Source organism: Callithrix jacchus, chromosome 12 (assembly GCF_049354715.1).
Source record: "Callithrix jacchus isolate 240 chromosome 12, calJac240_pri, whole genome shotgun sequence".
NCBI lineage: Eukaryota > Metazoa > Chordata > Mammalia > Primates > Cebidae > Callithrix > Callithrix jacchus.
The window spans coordinates 108,119,475-108,142,410 of NC_133513.1; the positions used below are offsets into that span (position 1 = coordinate 108,119,475).

Consider the following 22,936-nt stretch of genomic DNA (forward strand, 5'->3'; position numbering starts at 1 on the left):
GCCTGCTGAATGTCAGTCTGATCAGTCCTTTGTGAGGTGACTCTTTGGATATACGGGGGTCAGGTAGCTGCTTGAGGAGACAGTCTGTCCTTTACAGGAGCTCAAGTATAATGGAATTTAATTGGGGGGTAAATGTTACATTTCAAGACAAAATTGTTCTGTAAATATAAAAGTTCTGTGTTAGTGTCTATTAAATTAGAGACTTTTACTATATATTAATGTAATATATATGCATTAACATTAATGAAAATTAACATGTATTCATGAGGATAGAAAATTTTTGAAAACACTATGTGCTTGGTGCTTGGGATATATCATTGGATATAAAAAACACCCCCGTCTTCATAAAGTTAGTGAGGAAAGGCTGGGAATGACAAAAAAAATATAATTACCAAAGTAAATTATAGATAAAAAAAAATATATATAGAGAGAGATATAGATGGGTGGATGGATGGAGGGATATAGATAGATAGTAGGGGTAAGTAAGTCATGAGTGCCAGTGAAGAGGGAGTTACATTATCAATGTAATAGTCAACTTGGGCTTCATAAGAAGGGTGAGAACTGAGCAAAAACTTGAAGAAGATCAGGGGATTGCAGTTAATTTGTAGGCACAGAAAAGAGCTAGATCAAAGACTTGAGATAGGAACTCCTTGAGGTGTTTTGAGGAGCAACAACCAGGCCCATGCAATTCGCATGGAATATATGAGAGGGGTACATTACATTAGAGTGATAACAGAGGAGAAAGAGGATGCAGGATGTTGTAGATCTTTTGGAAGTCATGGGAAGGTTTTGAGCCTGTTTTGATCCATACTTAAAAGTGTTAGCACGGCTGTTTATTGATGATATACTAGGGATTAGGAGGAAGAGTAGAAACAGGATTTAAGATGAAATTATCAAGGGAATGCATTTAGATAGAGAAAAGGACCAAAAACAGCCTGAGGCACCATATCACTAAGAAGCTGGGGAGACCAGGAGAAGCCATCAGAGGAGACTGAAAAAGAATGACTGATGAGATAGGATAACTTGGAGTACAGTATCGTCAAAGGAAAGGAAAGACTGTATATGAGGATTAAGGAGTGAATAATAATGTCAAATGCAGAGAATTATCCAGGTCAAGGAAAATGAAGACTGAAAACTGGTCATGGATTTGGCATGAGGAAAATGACCTTAACAAAAGCAGATTTACTGGAGTGGTGAGGTTAAAAGCGTGTCTGGAGTTAGTTTAAGAGAGAATGGAAAGTGGGGTGGGGATGGGGGTGATAAAGAAATGGGGCAGTAACTTAAGGGAGAGTGTGGTCAAGAGATTTCTCTTTTATTATTAATGGTTTATAACACTGTGTTTGTGTGCTGATGGCAAAGATCTAGTAAGACAAAACGTGGTGATGTAGGAAGTGAGCTCATGCACAAGGAAGAACAATCACTTGTTATTCTTGGGCTTATCAAACTGCAGAGAAGGGGTGCGGAGCCTGGGAACTAAGAATTTTTTCTTAGCATTTTTAGTTTTTGCTTTTTCTTTGAGACAAGGTCTTGCTCTGTCTCCCAGGCTGGAGTGCAATGGTGTGAACATGGCTCACTACAGCCTTCATCTCCTGGGCTCAGGCTGTCCTCCCACCTCAGCCTCCTGAGTAGCTGGGATTACAGGGATGCCCCACCATGCCTGGCTAATTTTTAAATTTTTTTGTAGAGGCAGGGTCTCCCTATATTGCCCTGGCTAGTCTCTAACTCCAGTGCTCAAGTCATCCTTCCTCCTCAGCTTCCCAAAGTGCTGTGATATCAGATGTGTGCCACTGTGCCTGGCCTGGATTTTGCACTCTTAATGGGCTGTTAAAAAAAATAAAGAAGTATATGTGAGACTCTTGTGGCCCACAAAGTCTAATGTTTACTTCTGGCCATTTACAGAAATAGTTTATACAGCTCTAATTTATGGTAACTTGGAAAGCAGTATGTTGTCAGCAGATACTGGTAGATGCGTAGACTAGTGTGAATCTGTAGAAGTTATGTTCTGATTGATTTTATTTTTTCATTTGTATCATACACATTTATCTTACAATACAAGGCAGGAAATATGTTAAACAATGCTGCAGACAAATTTGGTAACCCTTACCTTTCTTGCAAAGGGGCGCTTCTGCACTTTCTTGCCTTTCCTAATTTATTGGAGAAAGAAAGAGAAGTGGGGAGGCAACAATTGTTAACAAGCTTCTTAACTTAAAATAGGATCCTATTTCTTGGCTGGATGCTTTCTTTTTTGTATTTTAGCAAATGAAGGAGATTTGAGTATAGAGTATAAGCATTTGAGATCCGTAGTTTAGAACTTCTGTTTTCTGTTTTCATATGTATTACAAGAAAAATGATTTTTTTCTGTTATGTAATCCAACAATAATTTATTTTTTATAGAAGCTTCTATACTACTGAATTCATTTTATACAAACTTAAAAAATTATCAGTCAGCAAGCTATATTTGTGCATAGGAATTAAATGCTTATTGGTTAATTTATATAATGCTAAGGTAAGTGTGGGGTATGTAAAGTAGTACAGCCATATGGTAAACAGTGTGGAAGTTCCTCAGACTGAAAATAGAATTACTATATGATCCAGCAAACCCACTGCTAGATATGTAGCCAAAAGAAAGGAAATCAGTATATTGAAGCGGTATCTGCAGTCATGTTTATTGCAACACTATTTATAAGAGCCATAATATGGAATCAACCTGTGTCTATCACCTGATAAATTGATAAAAGAAAATGTGGTATATATACACAATGGAATATTATTCAGCCATTCCAAAAATGAAATCCTGTTATTTGCAGCAACATGGATGGAACTGGAAGTTATTATAAGTGAAATAAGCCAGGCACATAAAGACAAGTATTTTATGTCTTCCCTCAAATGTCAGAGCTATAAAAGTTGATTTCATGTAGGTGGAGAGTAGAATGGTGGCTACCACAGCATGAGAAGGGAAGTGGGGAGAAGGGGATGAAGAGAAGTTGGTTAATGGGTACCAAAAAAAAATTAGAAGGAATAAGTTCTAGTATTTGATAGTAAAGTAGGGAAATTATAGTTACCAATTTATTGTATATTTCAAAATAACTAGAAGAGAAGAAATGTTATGCTCCCAACACAAATAAGAGATAAATGTTTGAGGTGATAGATATTCTAATTACCCTGATTTGCTCATTACACATTATATACATATATCAAAATTTCTGTATACCACATATATATATATACAACTTATATATCAATAAAAATGTAACGTAAGGATCATGCCAACTAAAGAAAAAGGAATAAAAATGAATACCTAAAACAAATAGAGAGAAATTTCATCTGTTTCCAAGAAGGAAAGCTGGCTTTAAAAAAATTTTTTTAAAAATACAGTGAACTCACTATTGTTTAGCTTAATCAATTAGTTGAAATTATTAAAGGCAATTAGATAATTAGTAATATCCTAGTCAAGTTAATGTGTATTATAGATTTGGGAGATTGAATCCTAATTTAGTGTAGGTATATCTTGAATGAGTCTATTACAAATTTCTAATATGAAACATGAAATTATGAGTTTATTAGTTGTAATTCTTTTTGAATTTAATGAGTACTTGGATATAAGTGAATAAAAGCACATGTAAATTAAAAAAACAAAAATGAATCATAGCTTATGAAGTTATTTTGTTTTCTCGCTTTTAGTTACAATTTAGAAAGCAGTATATGGAATGTAGGAACTCTGTCAAGGGGACCTCTCCAGAGATATGGACACTCTCTTGCTTTATATCAGGTATGGCTCCTGCTTTTTAAATTTTAATCAGATGTTGTTTTTAATAGTTTACCCTAGGGTGAAAAATACTAAATCTGATATTTAATTCAAACATTTAATGAGAACAGATTGTATGGATCATAATCACTTGAGATACCACATACTCTTATACTATTTTAGTAAAAGAATAGATGTTAGAACAATCCCATACATGACATGTAAAGAAATGAAGATTGAGTTTTTGTCCATGGCTTTATAGCTAGTCATCAGGTTAATCACTTAAAAAAATTATGGTGAAATATGTGTAACATAAAATTTACCATTTTAACTATTTTTATGTATAGAGTTCATGGCATCAAGTACATTGTCATTATTGTGTAACCATGACCACCGGTATCATCAGAACATTTTTTATCTTGCGTAACTGAAGCAGTAACTTCATTCCCCTCGTCCCTTGTCCCCTTGAGAACACCAATTGACTTTTCGGTCTCTGTGAATTTAATTGCTCTAGGTACCTCATATAAATGGGATCATACATTATTTGTCCTTTTATGACTGTTTCCCTTAGCCTAATATCTTTAAGGATCATCCATGTTGTATCATGTGTCACAATGTTCTTCCTTTTTAAAGCTGAATAAATATTTCATTATATGTATAAACCACATTTTGTTTATCCATCCGTTGATGGACACTCAGATTGCTTCCATCTTTTGGCCATTGTCAATAATGTTTCTATGAATATATGTCTACAACTATTTGAGTCTCTGTTTTCATTTTTTTTTTTTTGGTGTATAACCAGAAGTGGAATTGCTAAATCATTTGGTAATTCTATATTTAATTTTTTTTAGCACTGCCATAGTGTTTTACACTATGGCTGCAGCATTTTATATTTACACCAGCAGTGCACAAGGGTTCCAATTTATCACAGCCTCATCAACACTTATTTTCTGTTTTTGTTTTTTTGATAATTGACCTGTGATTTTGATTTGCATTTTTCTAATGAATATGATGTTAAATATCTTTTGAAGTGTTTATTGGCTATTTGCATATCTTCTTTGGAGAAATGTCTATTCAAGTTTTTTGCCAGTTTTGAATTGGGTTGTTTTGTTGTTGAGTTGTAGGAGCTCTTTATCTCATTATGGTATTAATGCCTTATCAGAATATGATTGTGGATATTTTCCCCCATTATGGGCTATCTTTTCACTTTGTTGAGAGTGTTCTTTGATGCACAGAATTTTTAATTTTGATGTAGTTTAATTTATCTATTTTTCCTACCTATGCTTTTGTGTCATATACAAGAACCCTTTGCTAGATTCAATGTCATGAAGCTTTTCTTCTATATTTTCTCTTAAGAGTTTTAAAGTTTTAGTTCTTAGGTTTACGTCTTGGTTGCATTTTGAGTTAGTTGTGTCTGATGTAAGGGTCCATTTTCATTCGTTGCATGTGGTTAGCCAGTTTCCCCAACATCATTTGTTAAAAAATCTGTCTTTTTCCCATTAAATGGTCTTGGCACCCCAGCTGAAAGTTATTTGACCATATATATCAGGCTTTTTCCTGGACTCTGTATTTTATTCTGTTCATCTATATGTCTGTCTGTATGCTAATACCATACTGTTTTGATTACAAAGTAGTGTGGGACTTCCTACTTTGTTTTTGTTTCTCAAGATTGTTTTTGCTATTCAGAGCCCATTGAAAGTCTATATGAATTTTAGGGTTGAGTTTTCAATTTCTACAAAAAATGTTGGATTTTGACAGGAATTGCATTGGCATTAGTTATTTTTTTATATTTGTGGGATTCATAAATTTAGCATGATTAAAATGATAGGACACTTACCTGGTTTTCATTTTGAATCAACAAAAATTCATATATTTTGTGGCCTTTGGCTAAGCCATCTAAATATGAATTTATTTATTTTCTGTGCTGTTGTTAAAAAAAATTGGAAAGCATGGGAGTAGTATAAAGAACAAACTGCCACCCTTTTATCCGTGCATTTGTATGTTTTAAAAGTAAAATAAAAGTCTATGTATGAAAACATATACATACATTTTCTTGTCTTGTTTTATTTTTATTTCCCTTTGTAATGGTTTTACTGAGATATAATTGATATACCATACAATTCACTCATTTAAAGTGTACACTTCAATGCTTTTTAGTATATTCAGAGTTGTGCAACCATCTGTTGCAGATTTATGTAAGATTACAAAGTTGTATAATCAGCTTTCAGAATATTTTCCTCACTTCACAAAGAAACTTTGTACCCTTTAGGTATCACCCCAGACTTACTCATTTTCTCCAGACTTAAACAATCACAAAGCTACTTTCTGTATCTACATATTGGTTGATGCTGGACATTTCATACAAATGAAATCATATACTATGTATTTTGTGGCTACCGTATTTCACTTAGTATAATACTTTCAAGGTTTATCTGTGTTGCAGAATGTATCAGTACTTCATTCCTTTTTATGGCTAAATAACATTACATTGTATGGATATATAACATGTTTATTCATCAGTTGGGGACATTTGAGTTGTTTCCACCTTTTGGCTATTATGAATAATGCTACTAACATTTCTGTGTAAGATTTTGTCTAGACATACGTTTTCATTTCTTCTGGGTATATACGTAGGGGTGGACTTACTGGGTCAAATTAACTTTCTGAAGAACTGCCAGAATGTTTTCCAAAGTTGCTGTACCATTTTACATTCCCACCAGCCATGTATGAAGGTTTCTATTTCTGTACATCCTTGCCAACACTTTTTAGTATCTGCCTTTTTGCTTATTGCCATCCTAGTAGGGTAAGGTGTTACCTCATTGTGGTTTTGATTTGTATTTCCCTATTAACTAATGATGTTGAGCATTTTTTGTGTGCTTATTGGTCATTTGTATATTGCCTTTGGAGCAATGTCTATTGAAGTCTTTTGCTCATTTAAAAATTAAGTTGTCTTTTTTATTTTTGAGTTGTAAGAATTCTTTATATGTTCTAGATACAAGCTCTTATCAGGGATATAACTTGCAAATATTTGCACCCATTTTGTGTGCTGTTTTCAGTTTCTTGATGATATCTTTTTAAGTGCAATAAAATTGGGCTTTATTTTGATAAAGTCCATTTTAACTTTTTTCCTTGTATTGCTTGTGATTTGATGTCATATTTAAGAATTCATTGCCAAATCTCAGGTCATAAAGACTTAACCCATTTTTTTTCTTCTAAGAGTTTTATAGTTTTGATTCTTGCATTTAGTTCTTTGACCTGTTTTGACTTAATGTTTGTATATGGTATTTAGTAAGGTTACAAGTTTATTATTTTTGCATGTCACTAACCAGTTCTCCTAGAACCATTTGATGACAAGATCTGTTCTTTTCTCTTTGAATGGTCTTGGTACTCTTGTCAAAAATCAACTGACCATAGATGTATGGGTTTATTTCTGGACTCTCAGTTCTATTCCATTGATTTATCTCAGTATTACTCTGTCTTGATTAGTTTTTTTTTTTTTTTTGAAACAGAATCTTGCTTTGTCACCCAGGCTGGAGTGTCGTGGTGTGATCTTGGCTCACTGCAACCTCCGCCTCCTGGGTCCAAGCGATTCTCCTGCCTCAGCCTCCTGAATAGCTGGGATTATAGGCTCCTGCCACCACAGCCAGCTATTTTTTTTTTTTGTATTTTTAGTAGAGATTGTTATGAATAATGTTAGTAGCATTATTCATAATAGCCAAAAGGTGGAAACAACTCACCGTGTTGGCCAGGTTGGTCTCGAACTCCTGACCTCAAGTGATCTACTCGCCTTGACCTTTCAAAGTGCTGAAATTAGTCATGAGCCACCATACCCAGCCTGTCTTGATTACTTTTGCTTTGCAGTAAGTTTTCGAGAAGTGTATGTACTCCAGTTTTGTTCTTTTATAAGAACAAAATTATTAATATTTTGATATTCTGCATCCCTTGCAATTTCACATGAATTTTGGAATCCATTTGTCAATTTTTACAAAGAAGCCAGCTGAGATTTTGGTAGAGATTGTGTTGAATCTATAGATCAACTTGGAGAGTATTATTCTTTTAACAATCAATTTGGAGAGTATTATCATCTTAACAACGTTAAGTCTTCAGACCCATAACATGGGATGTCTTTTCATTTGTTTATATCTTTTAAAATTTTGTTTAAACAATGTTTTGTAATTTTCAGAGTATAAGTTTTGGACTTCCTTTATTAAATTTATGCATAAGTATTTTATTCTTTTGGATGCTTTTGTCAATGTGATTATTTTCCCAATTTCATTTTTGGATTGTTCATTGCAAGTGTATGGAAATCCAATTTACTTTTATACATGATCTTATAATCTGTAATATTGCTGATTCATTTATTAGCTCTAAGTGGTTTTTAAAAAATTTTTTTAGGACTTTCTATATACAGGATATGTCATCTGCAAATATTTTACTTCTCCTTTCGAATCTTGATGGCTTTATTTAGTTTTTGCTTTAGCTAAAACATCCAGTACAGTGTTGAATAGCAGTGGTAAAAGCAGGCGTGCTTATCTTGTTCATGACTTTAGGGAAATGTATCTAGTCTTTCACTGTTAAGTATAATGTTAGCTGTCAGTTTCCTTAAATGCCTTTTATCAGCTTTTCTTCTACTTCTAGAAATAATGATAATTTACATCATTTCAGTACCATTTATTTCCATCATATGCATTTGAAATTATTTGCATAATTTATAAGTTCTGCAAGGATTTACCGAAGGTGAACTGAAGGCATGTGCTGTCTGTTCATCGCCATTAGAAATGGAAACAGAGGTGTACTCTATGTGATGCACAAATGTGATATGCCTTTTTGGTGAAGAGCACTTGATGAAAATAGTGAATAACTGAGAATAGCACAAAGCAGTATAAATACATGGTAAAATTCAAATGTAACTACTAGGGACTCAGATGATTCAAATATTGAAAAGACTGTGAGTAATATTAATCAGCTACTTAGTTTGTTACTCTTCAGTTATATGGGAGGAGTACATTATTCTTTATTATAGGACTACCTTACCCTTAAATTTTAAGTTCTTGATTACCTTATTGCATTTCCATTTTTAAAGCAGTAGTTTAGTGTTCTATTCCTGTATCATAATTAACAGTATACTTAATTGACTACATAATATAATAGTTTTAAATAAAATATTTTAAAGTAGATTTTTGAAAGCTTTACTGTTTCCCTTTTGTATAGAAAAGCATTAGTTGTCATTATTCATGTGTTCTCATTACTTTTTACAAGTAAGAACAATGCCTTATGCATGTTGTGAGCAATTACTAAAATTTTATGTATAAGTTTAGCCTTTATTTTAAATTAATATGTGTTGTTAAAATATAACATTATTTTGTCTATTAATATATGTATTTTAATTTACAGGAAAACATCTTTATGTATGGAGGCAGAATTGAAACAAATGATGGCAATGTCACAGATGAATTATGGGTTTTTAACATACATAGTCAGTCATGGAGTACAAAAACTCCTACTGTTCTTGGACATGGTCAGCAGTATGCTGTGGAGGGACATTCAGCACATATTATGGAGTTGGATAGTAGAGATGTTGTCATGATCATAATATTTGGATATTCTGCAATATATGGTTATACAAGCAGCATACAGGAATACCATATCTGTGAGTTACTTAAAAATTGTAATTTCTTTATTGATTGGGAATGTTTTTATCTTTAATAAAATCTTCATATGAATTTAGTCAAAATGGTGAGTTGAGATTGAAATTATAAGCTGAGAATAATTTTTAATATAAGCTTTTTTGATTATGTTAGGTTTTATCATTTACTTTTTAAGCTTTTAAACCAAATAAGGGGGAATATTACATATTAGTTTCATTTTCCAAAATTTGTGAATTTTTAAAAAAAATATGTGAAATTCCAGTAGGTGGTGCTATTTCTTTGGATTTTACTTACAAACCAAGGACTGAAACTAACCCAATCTCTTTACTATGCATTGCATGATTTCAGGATTTTTCATTTTTTAGCTTTGTATTTCTAATCTTATTGCTATGAATAAGATCATTATGAATGTATTACTTCTTTAAAGAAAGCTTCTCAAGGATAGTCTGTTGGCTTCTATAAGAAGAACAGACTATTATCTGTTACGTGAAGATGAAGGTCACTAGGGCAATCTACATGTGATTTTCTGTACTATATGTTTAGTCCTTTTTGTTTTTTTTTTTTGGTACTTAATTTTTTTTGAATTATTTATAACATTTCAAAACAGCGATAACTTTTTTATTGTTTTTGGTTTGTTTACAAATATATACCCCTATGGTAGTTACTTTGATTCAAGAACATAATTCTTTTCTGGCTCTGGCCAGTATTATGAACTCAAATTATTGGCTCTTTTTTGTATAGACAACTATATATACAACTATTTAGAGTCCTTGTGCAGTCTTAATGAGAGAACTCATTTGCAGACCACCATTAGCAAGAGAGTACTGTGTACTCAGAGGAAGTCTCCCCTTCTAAATACTCCACTATTTCCCTTGGCAGTCCTTTGAAGTGATGGCTGTTTTTGTTTACATATCCTCAGTACAGCTGAGTTGAAAGTGGGTTACATATCCCCTTTACTTATTGCCATTTCCACTCTATTCTCAATCCCTTCTCCTTTAAATTGCCTGGCTTTGACTCTTACATCATCAGAATATATCACCTATTATTTCACCTTTCTGCACTCATCTTTTGCTCTCAGATGACTGTTATTTCTTGAGGAATTTAGCTTCTGGCTTACTGTCACTGTGTCCAGAATATATAAAGCAAATATTTCATGATGGAGATAGGCATTTAAATACTTCTCCTACCTGGCCTGTCAATGTCTTCATCTACCAAAGATTTTGTTTTCCATCCTCCTTAAGCCACCCTCTCCATTGTTACATTCTAGACCTTGTTATTCCAGTACAATGAGTTTCATAATTTCCATTTGAAATATCTTTTCAAGTTCCACTGATCTCTCCAGCTTACTGTTTCTAGTACCCACACTGACAATTCTTTGACCTTACCAGAGCCTTTAGTCTGTTGAGCCTATCAGTTTTTCCATGATCTTTCACTCTTTTTTGTCCATACTTCTAACACTACCCAGCTTTAAATTTCGTAATTACCATTCTCAAGTTGTTCCGTAATGATGTCTGGTACTTATCCAGCCGTAAGTTTGTAATTACTTATGTCATTTTGGCCCTTAATGATGTTTGGATCTTCTGCTAGTCTAGCTTGGTCTCTCTCCCAGCTCTCCTGGATGACTGTTTCATACCTTTTCCTTTCTCCTCAAGTTTCCAACACTTGCTTCTCTATCATCAAGTTCAGTTGATGACCTTAGTTCTTATATTACTGAGAAAATAGAAATAATCAGAAGAGAATGGCTGTTCATAGGAACATATTGGAGGGTGATGGTTAATAAGAAATGCTACGTTGAATAAGCTAGCTTACATATGTTATTGTCATAACAGACTCATGATAATGTTGAGGTACATGTGTGGCTGAGTTATTCCAACTTTTGAGATGGGCCCAGGAGTTTTTAAGCAAAAGTTACAGATTTTCTATGTAGAAGGGCAGTTCTGATTTTGTTATTAAGTTTTGGTTTTATTTTAGTACTCAGGAAATGTTGGTATTATTTCTACTTTTTAAATTTGTTGAAACTTTCTTTGTGACTCAGTTTTCATAAATATATGATAGGTACTTGACCAGAAGATAAATTCAATAATATCAGGGTATGGAGTTTGACAATATATAATTTATAAAATTGACTTTATTGATTATATTATTTAGGCCTTCTGTTACTGACTTAGTATTTTTTGTTTTTGATCTATCTTGCTGTGAAAATTGAAGTAAAATTTTAAAGTGTTAGTCTATTTTTCCTATTTCTCCTTATATACTCTGGAATTTATGTTTTATAGACATTGCTATTATAGATATTAATAACTCTTATGTGTTTATTATAAATTGTATTAATATTATAAAGTGACTTGTTTGTTTAATGCTTTCTTGACCTGAATTCTGCCTCATCTGTTATTAATATTATGGCCCTTGTTTTGTTGTTTTTGGTTAGTCTTTTCCTAGTATACCTTCACCCATCCCTTTATTGTTATTATTGTTTAGTGTTTCAGAATCACTTTTTAAAAAATATGTTTCTTGCATACAGGGAGAGTTCGATTTTGCTTTGTGATTCCTGTTTTTTGTAAATTATCTTAACATGTCTTAAAGTCACTCTTGCCTTTTTTTGTTGATCTGTTTTAATTATAGCTCTTCTCACGTTTAGGGTACTCCTTCACCTTACTTTGTTTTATTTTTTGTGAGGATGGGTATAGTAAGTTTTGAGGAGATCTACCAGTAGTTTCCTCTATGCTACTTTTTTCTCATTGTCATTTCTGCATTTTTGTGGCTGCTTCTGCTTAGCTGTCTTGGTTTCACTTGATTTTTGTACATTCATACCTAATCTGGAGTTTGTGAGGAATTTTTGTTTTACCCTCCTAATTTCTCTGGAAATATAATTTTCTTTTCCTTTCACTTAATCCTCTTTCCCCATGCTTTCCTTTTGTTTTACAGTTCTTTTCCAGGGAGAATGGGGGAGATTCAGAACTAAACTATCACCACGTTTGTCCTTGAAACCACAGGTTTTGACTTTTGAAATTTTAAAATGAGTACTTAGTCTAAAGTTCAGCAGTACTCTTATTCTTGGATCAACCTCCAGTTTATAGGATACTGTTTTCCACTGTTTTAATTAATTTTGTTTTGTTTCAAACACAAATGACATAATTATCATTTTATAATATAAATAAATTAAAAGTAAACAGTAAGTATATCATTTATTTATAGGGTCTGCAAAAGGTATCTCTAAAGGGCCAGTTAGTAAATATCTTAAGCTTTGTTGGTCCTACAGGCTCTGTCACAACTAATTAATTCTGCCTTGTAGCATGAAAGTTGCCATAGACAATACATAAACAAATGGGCATGGTTGTATTCCAATAAAAATTTATTTACAAAAACAGGTGGTGGGCTAGATTTAGCCTTTGGGCCTTCCTTTGTTTAGCCCTGCTCTTTGAGGGAGAGAGTATGTTTCTGGGGCCCTAGTAACCCTGATCCAACTTAAATTAAAATTTGACATACAGTTTTTTTGGACATTGTATACAGGGAAAATTCTTTCCCCAGAGTAGCATGATATCTACTAAATGGCCCAAAGTTCCCAGGGGGAATGATTTTTTCCTCTATGTGAAACCAAGGCTGAAACAGATGCTATCTATTTGCCTTCATGGAGCATACTTATAAAAACTCACTTTTTCATTGAGGATGTACATTTTCAAGGATCTTGACTTTATATATACACTCTAATCTTATACCTACATGGACCCACTTTCAATGTTGGCCATTAAAATGGAATCTCTTGGTCACCTGATTAGTGTATGTCATCCTTGCTGAATATAGTTTATAATTCACAGTTTGCCAAATATATTTCATGTGTTTTGTATTTTTGTTTATTGAATGTTCATCTCATTCAGCCATGAGACATAATGGTAGTTATGCTTTCCAAGGATGGCCAGGAAAACATGATGGGTTTATTCTAATCAACTATTAGTGGTAAATATTGATAATAGGTTGTTAGCTGATATATTAATCTGTTGGTAGGTTTTTGTTTGGTTTGGGATAATCTGATTACAGAATGCCAATTCTACTTTAGATAGTTGAAAGATATTTTTATATTGAGTTTCTTTTGGCTTATTCTACAACCAAAATACTATGTTTAAATAAATTTATCAAAAGCAGGATATTTTTGGCTTGATTTTTGTCTTACTAACTGTATTACTTGTCAGGCATACTTAAGAATGTAGTGTAAGATGAAAATGGGAAGCATACATGATTGATGAGTTTTATAAGAACGATAGATAAACTATGAGCAGCTTAACATTCTGTAAATTATTAAAGCACAAAGTAAAAGCTAACAATTTTTTTGTAAGATTATATCTTAGTAGAAAATTAATTTCTTACTTTACTTATACCTAATTCATTTTGAATGTGCTGCTTACATGTTGAAAGTATGTGGTGTCATAAAATAATCTATAGTACTTTCAAAGAAAAGAGTACAAAAGGATGGGTAAATACAGTTTAAAGATGCTGTCAGAAAAATTAAGTTCACTACAGAAAAGTGCTACTTTAGGGAATGATACTCTGTTAAGTAGGGCTGCTTTGAATATAAGCAATGGGGTGAGTTATCATCTTAGTTATAAGGTAAATGCTTGTTGTCTCCACAGAGAGTAGTTTTTTTTGTGTGTTTTTCCTTTTTGTTCTTTTTGTGAGAACTTCTGTGATGCTAGTTTTAGCCTCTTCTTCTTGACTGATTTTAATGGTATCAGCTACCCAAATGTAGGTTGGATTTACTTTGTATATCTTTACATGTTTAAAGTTTCTAGAAAATTAAGAACATAAATTTTTTAATTACAAAAGAGATTGTCTTTTTAACTGGTATTGTGGGGAAGGTAACTGAAAAGAAAGCTGAAAATATAGCAGGGTAATGCATGAAAACAGTGTAGTTTACTCTATAAAAATTTATTATGAAATATATTCTAATGAAGGATATTGATCTCACCATTATGTAGACATTTAAAAAGAGAGAAACTTTCACTTAACATACCTCAAAATGATCACTTATTCGACTTTTAATAACATTGCAAAAAATTGTGAGATATTGCTGGTTCTATGCCAGCATTACAAAAGAGATTTTGTCATAATCTGATCTACAAAAAAGAAACCATCTGATTTATTTATCTTTAATTATCTTAGTTTGAGCATTACACATTAACATTAAAATAATCTAAGATACTTTAGAATATTTTGTAACTGTTGAGACTGTAGATATTATCAATAGCTGTTTATGGCATTGACATCACTCTTCCATGGTTTTTAGGGAATCTATTGAGCTAAGGAGTACGTCCAAACATTGAATTGAATTTGTGGCTTACAGGAGTACATTTCTGGTTCTATCTGATTCTAGGAACATGCAGTAATGGATATCAGCAAATGGTGCATCAGGCATTTAGCCTTGCCTTTGCAGGACTTACTTGTAGCACAGAGCTACAGATAATAAACATAATACTCGGGTATATGATTTGTTGGTATATAATAAATTTTTTAGAAATAGAGCAAGGTAAGGCAATTGAAAGTACTGGGGTTGGGAGGTAGCTGCATTTTAAAATAGGAAGACCAAGATAGGCCTCAGTGAGAAAGTGAAATTTGAGCAAAGACTTGAAGGAATGAAGGAGTTTACTGTGTGGATATCTGGGAAAATGGTGTTCCTTGGAAGTGGGAATAGCTAGTACAAAGACTAAGGTAAGGAAATGTATGCCAGTTTAAGGGATGCTATGGAGTCTAGAGAAGAGAGAGAACAGGAGAATAAAACTTAAGAGACGAGATTAGAGAAGTAATAAGGAACTAGGTCACAGGGTTTTTGTATGTCCTTTGTCTTTCTTCTGAGTGAAATGGGGAAACGTTGCAAGTTTTTGAGCAGGGCAAATGAGATAATTTTTATATGAATTGTTTTGGCTGCATGTTGTAAATAAACTTTATGGAAGAAGAAAGAGGATAGTTAGGAAGCTGTTAACGGTAATCTGGGCCAAAAATGACCATGAGAATTAGTCAGTTTGTTTGATTTTTTAAAAAAAGTAGAGCCAATAGTATTTGCTGAGGGTTTGGGATGTAGAGTGTGAGATAAGAGAGAGGAACCAAGGGTGATTCCAAAATTTTGGGCCTGAGCAGCTGGAAAGATGAAATTGCCATCAACCGACATGTAGAAGATTGTGAAGTGGGTTTGAGGCAAAGGTGTTTTTGAAGATCAGGAGTTCAGTTTGGACATGTTATATGTGAGAAATATATGTGAGATAGCCACTAGATGTCAAAGAGAAAATGTCAAGTAGACAGTTGGATGTATATACTGCTATAGGTACTTAAAAAAAATTATGTTCTTTTTCTAAGAAGTTTGAGAACAGGAATTTTAGAGTATACTTCCTTGTGCTTATACTTTCTAGTAAGATGCCATATTCTTACTGGAGTCCTACAGAGAAAGATTTGGCCTGAAGATGTAAATTTGGGAGTTCTTGGGCTATAGGTGACATATAAAGTGATGAGACTAGATCAGATCACTAAGGAAGTGGGTGTAGATAAAAAGGAGAATAAAAGGATTGAGCTCTAGGGTCCTGCAATAATAAGAGATAGAGGAGAAAAGGAAGATAAGGAAGAGTATGGTGAAGTATATGCCAAGTGCAGAAAGAATACTAAGTGAGAAAGTAATCAACGGAGCCACATTCTGCTGATGCATCAAGAACAATGATTACTAAGGATTGATCACTGAATTATCACTGTTCAGTCATTGGTGATCTTGACAGGAACAGTTTCTGAGTAATGGTGGGGTGAAAGTCTTACAATATTGGATTTAATAGGGAATGAGAGGAATAGAATTGGAAATGATGGGTGGAGCCAGCTCTTTGAAGGAAATTTGTTTGAACAAGAAAGCGCAAAGTGAGCAGAAGCTGGCAAGAAATGTAGGATCCTTTACAGCTTATATTTTTACAGAAGCAGACAATGAGACAAGGATTTGAGTGAAAGAAATTTATTTGGGAAAGTGTAGCTAACACTGTTAGGGGAGTTGAGAAGTAATACAAGGATGAGAAGGCAGCCATTAAAGGGTCCAGGCTTTAATTGACACATAGTCTCTGAAATTTTCTTCTTTAATTGTTAATCCTGTCAGTTGATGTGTCCCATGGACTGTCCCTCCAAAACCCACCCATTCTTTAGCTGAAGAGATGTGTCATTCACTGTGGCTTGATTAATAAGAAAATGTGTATAGAGGTAAGACAACAGAATACTTAAGAAAATAGCTTGTGTGAAACACATACAAATAATATGGAAGGGAGTTCTTTTTTTTTTTTATTTTTTATTTGAGACAGTCTGACTGTCACAGAGGCTGGAATGCAGTGGCATGATCTTGGCTCACTGCAGCCTCTGCCTCAGGTTGAAGTGATCCTCCCACCTCAGTCTCCTGAGTGGCTGGGATTACAGACATGCACCACCACACCCAGCTAATTTTTGTATTTTTAGTAGAGATGGGGTTTCAACATGCCTCTTTTGAACTCCTGAGCTCAAGTGATCTGCCTGCTTCAAACTCCCAAAGTGCTGGGATTATAGCCGTGAGCCACCGTGTCTGGTCAAAGAAGGGAACTTTTTTGTGAGAGCATCCTAGAGTACACCTTCTAAAAGTGATGTTTGGTTATCAAGTGCTTAGGAGTGACAGTGACAACAAGCTGTATGTCAAAATTACTGGAAAAATAAGAAAAATGTATAATGAGGAAATCAGCTTGCAGTAAAGGTTTCACATGCTTTTGTTTGTCACAAAGTAGATGTGCCTTCATAATTGTGTAATGATGAAAAGACTGTTAATCCACAGCTTTATTTACTGCATTTGTCTTTTTCTGAAAGTGTTTTTATTTTCTTCTGATATTCTGTGTCCTTTTGTTTTTAAATGAATATGACACATGCTATGATTTGAATATGTCCCCTCCAAAATTCATGTTGAAACCTAATCCCCAATGTGGTAGTATTAAGAGATGGGGCTTTTTGGGGATGTAATTAAGCTATGATGGCTTTGCTTTCATGAATGGATTGGTGCCTTACAAAAAGTGCTGGAGAGAGCTAGCTAGGCCCTTTTTGCCTTTCATCCTTCCACCATGTGAGGATACAGCATTCTTCCCCTCTGGAGGACATAGCAAACAAGGCACCATCTTGAAGCAGAGCACAGCTCTCAGCAGACACCAAACCTGCCAGCACCTTGATTTTGGAATTCCTAGTTTCCAGAACTATTAGAAATAAATTTCTATTGTTTATTAATTACATATGTGCTGTTTTTTATAGGTACTCTTTTAAAAAATTATATTCTTTTTCGAAGAATTTTTAGAGTGGGAATTCTGGAATATATCTCCTGTATGTATACTTTCTAGTAAAGGGCCGTATATTAAATGCTTGATAAATATTTGTGGATGAATAAATAGGGTTTTCAGCACATGTTCCTTAAAAGTGTGAATCTATATTTATTGACTTTGTTTTTATTATATTAACCAAAGTATTTAAATTGTGTAGTATACATAATTATTCTTCTTCTAGTGGTGACTCATAATGTGCTGTGCTTGATGTTCTTTGTTTGTCTCTCCACATACACCTTTTACTCCTTTCCATTCTGTTTCCATGCCCTTCCAGGTGGGCTCAGCCAGTGATGGTAGGTCTGACAGTGGGAGATTAGTGGGGTTGAGGTATTTTATTTTACCAACTTTCTCCCTGCTGGATAACTTTGGGTTAATTGTGTTGTTCTATTGAAGGCTGAACTGTCGGGTGTCTTCATACAGCTATTCTCTAGGAATTCTGGAAACTACTCCCTCCTCTTGCTTTTTTAAGCCAAGGGCTGAAGAAGCCTTCCTGTTGTGGTAGGTCTCAGGATATTTCCCTGGCCATACCTTTATAAATAGCCCTTTATTAGATACTTTATAATTAATTATTTTGAGCATATTATTTGTATCCTCTCAGTACCCTGGCTGATATAGTAGCTACTGTTAGCTTTTTAGAGATTCAAATATAACTTTTGACTAAAATGATCTTTCATATGTTCTTATTCTGGTGGTTGAGAGGAATAAGTGTCTTGTGAGAGGATTTCACACTTTATTAGTCCTGAAAAATGTTGGCAGAAGTATAAACCTTTTAGAATAGCATGGAGTTAGGTCCTTCAGTCCATTTCTACTACACTTATTTTTGAATTTTTAAATTTTAATATTATATGGTTATCTTTAATGTTGCATTTTCTCTTGATGTTAAAGATTGACATTTATCATCTTTCAAGAGTAGCTGTTCTACTCTGGAAAGAGTAAGAACCCTTTTATTTTAAGTAGCACCCTTATTTGTTTATGTATTTCTTCCTATTTATCAAAAAAAACCCTTTTTGTTGCATATTCTTTTAAATTTCTTTTTTGTATTGTGCTGACTCAAACTCAACTTTCTTTGGTTGTTATGCTATCATTGTAGAAGTAATTATGTCTTACTAGCCAAATACCCCCAAAGTGTATTTCATGGGAGGATATTTATTTTTTAAAAAGCCCATTTGCTGTATTCCTTTAAGTTTTCTCTTTAAAATCATGTTCATTTAAAAAAAATTGTTGAATTTTTGTTTTCAACTTCTCCATTATCTGAAATCCAGAAATTCTTATTGTATATTTGTTTTTAAAAATTGCTTTATCGCTTATACATATCATCTGGTTTGCTTGTTTTTGACCTTTATAAAAATTTATAAAGGTTTTATGGGATTTTCTCAGGCTTTCTTTGATTTCATTTACCACTATGATTACCAGGGTTCATCCATGTCATTATATATTGCTGCAGTTAACCTCTTCGTATTTCTGTATTTCATTCATTGTGTAACTCTACCACAATTTATATACTCATTTTCCTGTTCCTGAGCTTTTGGGTTTAGTACCTGCTAAAATTTCTCCTCAATGGCAATTGTGGGACATATCCTGATAAATGACTGCATTTTAAGAGCAAAAGACAAATATCCTTAGGATTTTCCAGTAGAAAGATGAAATGTCTCACAAGGGCAAGAGATTAGACAAGTATCAGATTTTTCAAAAGCAAATACAAATCAAGGCAACCATGGAACAAATTTTTCAAGACACTTAAGAAAATAAAGTATAGACCAGGGGTTTTATGTCTTGCCAAATTGTGCCTCATAGTGTCAAGGCTATCAAAAATAATTTTCCCCATTGAAGAACTCAGTTAATACAGTATGTATGTGCCCTGACCTTAGAAATTAATATACTAGTGTAGAGGTGTGCAGATGTTTTTTGATAAGGGTTCAGATAGTAAATAATTTAGGCTTTGTACCCTACTCAATTCTGTTGACTCTGTTGTCACTACACAGTTCTTCCACTGAAACTGTATACAAACAGTATAAACTGCATAAAAGGGTTAATGTGGCTATGTCCAGTAAAAGTTGATTTATAAAAACAGCTGGTGGAATTAAATGGGCTGTAATTTGCCAATCCCTGTCCTGGAGAATGAGCTTCATCTAATGAATAGATAAATTGGAACACTTCAGGTAAAAGACTGATGGAAAACATTTCACATACTTAATTTTAGAGCTAAGACTAAAATAAGGGTGGGACTATAGGTAAACAACTAAGTGTGCAAATGTTTTATGTTCTGTCCAAGTAGAAGTAATGCAATTAAAAATGGGTGAAGGGCGAGGAAAGGGGAAATCAGAGGAAAAAGAACATAGACACCTGCATATGTAACAGGAATTAAAAGATGCCATCCATTTAACATTTGATATACCATCAAGGTTTATTGGACCCAATTTTAGTATTTAGTTTGTTTTCTAAGCAGGCCTAACTATATGTGAAGACTATTATTTTACACATTTTATTCTTTCTTAGAATTCTTTCAAAGAACAAAGAGAACATTTACATGTTAAAAAAAATCAGAATAAAATATTCTGTCTGTAATTACCAGATGGGTCTGTTGCATTCTTTAAAAAATCTAAGATATGCTATGGAATTTAAATGTTGTTATTTTCTGTGTTCTGAAGCATTTTGCTATTTATCATTTTAGGAATTAATTCATTACTTATCAATTAGTTCCAACTATGCTAAAAATTAACGATAAAACAGACGGTTTATAGAAAGATGATGCCACAGTGAAAAAAATTGTCATCCTTCAGTTTTATTATTGTAGTATCCAAAGTATTTTATTTACCTTTAAAGAGGGCATAGAAGAAGACAAAGTACCATCATTGTAGCCTGCTTTTCGCTTTTGTTGAACACAGTTGAGAATTTAGAATTTTTCATTTTCTGCCCATACTGGTAAAAAGTTGAAAGATCTTTCACAATTATTAGACAAATAAGACGAATGCAAAGAGACAGATAGCAACACTGTAAACTCTGGTGACAGTGTAATTGATCATTTACACTAAATCTCACACTATGGATCTTCAGGAAATTATATACTAAATGAAATTTTTCAAACTCAAGGATTCGATGAGTAAACAATACATTTTTATTTTTTATTGTTTATATGCCCCAACACTTCTTTGGTACAAAGAGGTTTGCTGTATTTAAATTCTTTTTGGAATTTGCAAGAAGTAGTTTTTGACTGACACTTTTTTCTTGTGTAAATTACTTATAATATGACTTTATAAAGTAACCAAAAGAAACAATTAAACCGTGATAAATGCTGATTACTATTGTTCTAGGTATATTGAGGATTAAAACTGACAGAACAGATAATTGGTAAGAAAGAAGAGAATTAAGGGCCTTATGAAAGGTATATACACAAAGGAAAACACTGTAACAAAGATACTCACATTCTTACAAACCAAAAGAAATAAAACCAAAGAAACATCAAATAGAAAAAAAACTCACAAAAATGCCTTAGAATACACACAGTAATTATAACATAAACTTCTATGGCAGAGTTGAGATTCAACATAGTATCAGTACATGGGAATGGGATTAACTTGCTTATTAAAAGCAAACATTTCAACTTGCTGCATAAAACAAAACCCAACTCTGTGCTTTATACAGGAGACATTTAAAACATTTTGATTTAGAAACAATGAAAATATAGGAAAAGAGATTTCATAGGTGAATGATTATAGTAAGACATTAGGGAATATCAAAGCATTATATGAGACAGGAATACCTTACAAGTACTAAAACCTGCAATTCACCACAATGATATTATGTATATTAGAAAGATATTATCTATACACCAGACAACCCAGCAACTATCTATAGAAAACAGAATCCACAGGCAATGAAGAGAAGTAACATCACTTCAGTACAAACAGGACACTCATTGTTAATACACGACAGGATAAAAAATAAGAAAATATCTAAAAAAAATGTAAACAACATAACTAATGAAGTTAAGCATATATATTGAACAATACAGCCTGATTATAGAAAATGTTGTCTTCAAGTGCACGTGGAAAACCCACAAAAATTTACTGAAAGTATATAAAAAATAGGAGTTTCCCAAAAATAGAAGCATTGAGAATAAACACCTGAATATTAAATAAAAGCTTTCTATTCCATGAATGGGGAAATAAAAGGAAAAATTACAGAATTTCTGAAAAATAGTGACAATAAAAGCAACATATAAAAATTTATGCAATACATTTAGAGCAGTTATCAAAAGTATATTTATAACATTAAACAACTATATTCATAGGAATGAAAATTAATGCGCCACATTCCCAATTCAAAAAGCTAGAAAATGAGTAGCTAAACCAACAAAAAATAAACATATCTGGGACAAAAATAAAAATAAAAGCTGAAATTAATGATTTAATAACAAAAATAGATCAATCTTCTCGGAAAAAAAAAATAGACAAGCCAGCAGCTCATTTAATCAAGAAACAAGAGACTAAGCAAAAATACACAAAACAAGAAATGACAAGGGAGGAATAATATTGATAGGATGTTAACAGACTATCTTGTACACCTGTGCAATTAAATCTGAAAATGTTGAAGAAATGAATTATTTCATAGAAAATAGCAGTTTTCCAAAACTGAACCCAGTAAATATAAAAAAAGTTTATATAAAGCACTTTCCATATAAAAAGTGGATAAAGCTCTAGGCCTAGATGATACCACAGAGTAAATTTAGCAAAATCTTAAAAGCAGATAATCTCAATGCTATGTAAATGGTTTCAGAGAATAAACAAGAAAGGAAAACTTCCAAATTTGTTTTATAAAGGAAGTATAACATTACCTCTTAAACCCAATACACAGAAATAGAAAATTTAAAATCTATATGATTAAAAATGAAATAAAACCTTTCACTTATACTTGTGAATAAAGTATCAATACAAATTCTAAAACAATGAAAAAATTCACCTATACTTGTGAATAAAGTATCAACACAAAATTCTAAAAAAATGAAAAAATTCACCTATACTTGTGAATAAAGTATCAACACAAAATTCTGAACAAAATGACCACTCCAACATATCAACTTTATTCCTTTCTTAATGTGTGTTGAGTTTTAATAATATATTTTATAACAACTATCCTTGGATACTTGATCATATATCCCACTTAATAAAATACACATTAATAAATAAATATAATTAATTATA

General features: G+C 32.8%; 1 protein-coding gene across 13 annotated transcripts in view; it reads left to right on the plus strand.

The window, feature by feature from the left end:
* The window catches only part of ATRNL1 (attractin like 1), an 839,028-nt gene that overhangs the window by 67,961 nt on the left and 748,131 nt on the right, over positions 1–22,936 (plus strand). For all 13 annotated transcript variants that reach the window (XR_013525132.1, XR_013525133.1, XR_013525131.1 and 10 more), the window contains exons 7-8: positions 3,682–3,769; positions 9,140–9,395. Coding sequence is in view for 10 of the 13 variants with exons in the window: in XM_035269198.3 (XP_035125089.1) it covers positions 3,682–3,769; positions 9,140–9,395 (344 nt within the window). In the remaining 3 variants the exon portion in view is untranslated. The remainder of the gene's footprint in view (positions 1–3,681; positions 3,770–9,139; positions 9,396–22,936) is intronic.